This window comes from Buceros rhinoceros, unplaced genomic scaffold (assembly GCF_000710305.1).
Source record: "Buceros rhinoceros silvestris isolate BGI_N320 unplaced genomic scaffold, ASM71030v1 scaffold24326, whole genome shotgun sequence".
NCBI classification, from domain to species: domain Eukaryota; kingdom Metazoa; phylum Chordata; class Aves; order Bucerotiformes; family Bucerotidae; genus Buceros; species Buceros rhinoceros.
In genome coordinates, this window is record NW_010418523.1 from 14,084 (window position 1) to 19,093 (window position 5,010).

The following is a 5,010-nucleotide window of genomic DNA, read 5'->3' on the forward strand; positions in this document are numbered from 1 at the left end:
TCGGAAGAGGAAAGGAAACATTTCCTATTCAATTAATTAAAGAGATATCTGCATGAAATCTTTATGGCCGCAGAAAAGTGCCCTTTAATTAGCAGCACACACAAATACACTTGGGCAACTAAGTTTGTCAGAATCATTTGGGATGGATACTTAGCCAAGTATCTATCATCAACCTGGCTCTTCAAGTGTCCGTCTCACAAATATTAAACTATGCACCCAGCATCCCTTCTGAAATTAGATGCAAATAGTTTAAGCAGCAAACTTGAGTTCACACACAGCAAATTTTTATTTCTACAAGAAAACTAATTTCTCTCAAGCTTCCTTTCGCCACGTTCAAACCACAGACTTCCTCTCTCCTGTACGTCTTCCTTCTGCACTTGTTCATTTACGTTTTTACAGAATAATAAACGTCCCCCAAGAGAAGTGCAGTTAAAAGCAGAACAACTGATTTCTTGCCACAGAGTAACAGAGCACCTATCTGGAAAAAAAAAAATCCAGTGTGTATGACTAACAAACCAATTCTTTAACAGTTATTATTCTCTAACTGAACACAAGTTCAGATTTGTAATCATTTGTGGCAGAAATTCTCCCCTCTCCCAAGAGGAACCCAGCCTTTAGCCCATTCAGGCGATTGCTATTACAGAAACAGGAAGTGTCAGCACCCAGACTCTAGTAGTGATGCACTCCCGCGGAGTGAGCCCTTCATATTAGGAGATGCAAAGTCTTTAGCCATTCTCTCTTATGCCAGTCACCTCAGGTGTCAGCTGTCTTGCTGATGTACCTCCTGTTGACATAAAAGTTTTTCTATTCTGTCCATATTTGTGATTTTTAAATGCCTCTCCCCTATCAAAATCAAATTTCATTCATCCAGAGCTCAAACTGCCTCAGAACTTTGTTTCAACAAAGAGAGTTGGAGAGTTGCAAAATCTGTAGGTTATATTCTTACATAAGAGATACTGCCAAGAAAAAAAAAAATCAGACCAATTAACTGGGAAAATTAAGACTGTACAAACAAAGATAGTCTGTAAACTGAATGGGGAATCTTCTTTACCATCTTATCCTTTTTATCCTATCAGTACAATTTCTCACTACAACTACAGCTCAGCCAACAATCTATGTTTGTTCTGCCTGCTAATCCAGAAATTAATGAATCCTGAAAAAAACTGGAATAAGAAATTAAAAAGAATACATCCAGCAAAGAGTTCACTGGACATTTAGAGAGGCAGAATGCAGTATACTGTTTCAAAGTATTTCTTTCTTATGGGAAAAATAATGATTTACGTATAGAGAAGAGTATGTAGAATACAATATACTAGATTTTTGATTTTGTGAGTTATTCCAGGGAGAGGTCTATAATAAGATGATATCTTACTTCAGTGACTCAGTAGGAGTGTTAGTGAAAAATCAGCAGTGCTACTACTCTTAAAATATCAAGGTACAGCGAACTTACCAAGTTGATAAAAACTTATTGGTCCATCCATCAGCATTTCCATAGTGATTAAGAAACACAACCTACTGATTGTGAAATAAACATTTTGCTTCTGTACCTGTAAATGCATTAAAAACAACCACAATCAGCAAATCAACTTCGTAAATTACTTGCAAGTAAAATGAGGTCTACATACAAAGAGTTATTTTAACCTCTTCAATGTTTGGGGGAAGGCAGTGGCGCTAAAAGAGTTATTGCTGATGGGGGGAGGCACAGGCAAGGATCCTCAGATTAGACAATTAGCAATATTATGACAAAAGCACTTTCCTTTGTTCACATGGAAAGGGCTCTCACCATTCCAATTAAATTGAGAAAGCATGGTATGATTATTTGTATTAATTTTATACAAAGATAACATCTGAAAATTCTATGCTGCTCACTCCAACTAATTAAATACAATGAAAGTAAACATTGCTTGGTTTTACTTGAAATATTGTACAAACTCATCACTGTTGTAACAAATGTTTCCAGAAAGAGGGGAGACCAAGAGGGAGGTTAGAAAAAAAAAAAGTTGTAAAATTCTTAATTATAAGGAAGATATGAAGTTTATGTTACCATTTTTTAATACATAAGATCTTTAAAAATATTCCCTTTTCTTGATATTATTTTATTTTTTTACTCTATTTATTATCCTCTCTGAGGATAACAAGATCTGGTTTTGAATTTCAGGCAAAGTACTAAGGAACAACTTTGAGTATAGAGACAGCTGGGCGAGGGTGTAACTATTTGCAAAGAATCTTCTCCTCAGATTTAATACAAATAAATAGGTTTTTAATTTAAAATAATTTAAAAATACAACATAAATTACTTTGTCTGCAAAACAAAGAGCTTAAAATTTAAAATCATGACTAAGCATACTATGGTTAAACTTAACACAGTGTGTTAAAATCAGATTAATCAAAAAAAGCCTTATCTGTGATATCCATCTTCCTCTGCTCAACGTTTTAGCATGCCTATAGGAAGTCACTAGATAAATGTTGAAAACCTGTATCCGTGCAATGGATAATCATAATTCCACACTCCGAGAGAATGTTCTTTTCCTTTCAGCTTGGTTTATTTTATTACTATTCATTCGATTTCATGAATAATTAAATGAACCATGATTTCATGGTTCACTTAAGCATGAGAATATTTAGGAGGTAGAAAATACCAGTCTTCCTATTTTCAGTCAAAACTACAAATGATGGCTAAGATGATAAGATTTACTAGTTACAAAATCTTTATCACTGGCATCAGCAAACCAAACAGCGATTAAGTCACACATACCTATCAAATCCATCCAGTTTTGGCACTGGTGAATGTGACAGAAGGTAAATTAATTTTACTTGCTCATTCAGATCAAGATTACAGATTACACAAATAGGAAAAAAAAACCCTTTCTACTTCAACAAGGTTAGCAGCTTTGTTAAGAAGTCACACAGAAACCTAATGTCAAACCATGTTACTTTCACAGTCATTTTAAAGAACGGTTACACCTGCAGGATCTGATTTTTCAGGTTGTTCAAAATTTTCCCTTAAGGGGAAAACTTTGAGGACGCTGAATTCACTTTGCAAAATATTTCCTTTATGTTTTAATTTTGCAGGTAATCACAAGACATGTTTCAAAGCACTCCATATACAGCATTATGCAATAGATATCTTTGCGTACCTTCGATCCTTGCTGTGCATGCTGTCATGCATAACAACTATCCCATTCTTGGAATATGAAGTGACTTGTGCATGGCCCTGTACGCTGAACAACATATGCATTTTACATGATGCATATTCAAACCCAAGTTATGTGTTTAGCATCTTAGCACCCCCTTGTCGTGGGGAAGGAGCTTGCATGCCCTTGTGAGGTTGAGAGCTGTGCTGGTGGTGGCATGTGCCTCCGGTGGGGTCTCCCAGGCCAGACAGGTCTCAGCTGAAGGGTCAGACAGAGTGTGTCCACGGGCAGGATGGGCTCACTAGCCTTCGGGCAGCCATCCTAGGAGAAGGACAACTCTGACTCCAAACCCGGGCAGATGGAGCTCGTTTAGCCTTGTAAGGCTCCATCTAAGAGAAGGACACTCTAACCAAACCTACGACCCGAGGACTTCACTATCACCATCCAAGCTCGCTAGGCCCTGGCAGATGAACCTCAGGTGTAAAGGGTGGAGCCAGTTCCGCGCACGCTGCGCCTCACCTAAAAAATCCACCGCGCAGGCCCAAAGGGTATACTCAAGTTGCAGTAAGCGTGGAAAAAGCCCTTCCCAAATCTTTGTTCGTGAAGCCAAGCCATGACAATGACGATGATGATGATATGTAAGAAAAACAAGACAAAATGGGTTTATCTCCAAGGTCGTGCAGTTGTCTAAATCTGGATGTCCTTTGCAGATCCATTAATGCCAGTGAAATTCCAGTGAAAATTCCAGGGGAAAAACATTTCTGTCAGAACTCTGTTTAGCTTTTGTTACTCTTCCTCTTCAGAGCTTCAGCAATCCTGGAGAGAAGCCATGAAAACACCAGTAAGTCCAGTACCCACTCACCTCATCAGCCTGGGCTCACAGTCATTCCCGTGGGAGTTGCCTGGAGCTCCCAATGTTCCCTAAACTCAGCTTCACACTTACACATCATCTTCAGTGGCAGCTCATTTTTAACTGGAGTTCAGGCTGGGTTATTTTGTATTTGCTTCCAATCAGAAAAAAGGCAGACTTTGAAGTTTTGAAAGTCACTAGCTTGTATTTCATAAAAGCTCCACATTAGTAAAACAGAAAACACTCCCTATTCTTCGAAACAAGCAGATAAATCTATGTATCGAAAGAAAGTGAGAGAGAGAGAGAGAGAGAGAGACCAGAGCAGATATTTCAGGCAGAGAAGTCAGCAGGGTAATGTTCTAAACCTCCACAGGTAATAAAACTTACGTATCAACTTTACTAACGAAACCGTGTGAACTAGGGAATCGTATCGTGGGTCGTATGTTATACAGACTCGCTATTTCTGGCTTTGCTGGGGGTCTCTGGGTAAGTCACTTCCAGGGATATCGAATTATTTAACCTTAATAATCCAAGTCCATTATTAGAACTCCATTTTCTATACACTGCCAGCAGCGCTCCTGCTGAGCCGGACATGCCCCTGGAAACACCAGTGTGGGGGGGACACGCAGCGTTAATACACACCAACAGACTCCTTGGCTGCCCTGTGCTGCTCCGGCACGGCAGGGAGGACAACGAAACAGCACTTGCCAAAACAGGCTCTGTCGGGCTCCACCTTTCGTTACGAATTTCTGGCCCCGAGCTGCACGATTACCTGCATCAAACCCAGCCACGACGCACCTCACAGACTGTGGCTGGGCTCAGTTTTGCACTCAGGCACACTGCCGAAGAAACAGTCCCAACAACCCGCTGGTTTTAGGTGGACTTCGGCCAAGAGCGGCCTCCTCAACGGGCCCAGCAAAGCGCTCGCAGAAGCCAGACACCCTTCCAGGAAATTCCCAGCGCAGCTCGGGAAGCCGGGCCTGGAGCTCACAGACACCTCCCCCCGCACAAGGAGCCTCGGCAGCA

At 40.3% G+C, this 5,010-nt stretch overlaps 1 protein-coding gene across 1 annotated transcript in view; it reads right to left on the minus strand.

Moving 5' to 3' along the window:
* IFNAR2 (interferon (alpha, beta and omega) receptor 2) overlaps nt 1–1,493 on the minus strand; it is a 12,719-nt gene extending 11,226 nt beyond the window's left edge. The window contains exon 1 of the mRNA XM_010138590.1: nt 1,451–1,493. Within this exon, the coding sequence (XP_010136892.1) occupies nt 1,451–1,493 (43 nt within the window). The remainder of the gene's footprint in view (nt 1–1,450) is intronic.
* Between the last annotated feature and the right edge of the window lie 3,517 nt (nt 1,494–5,010).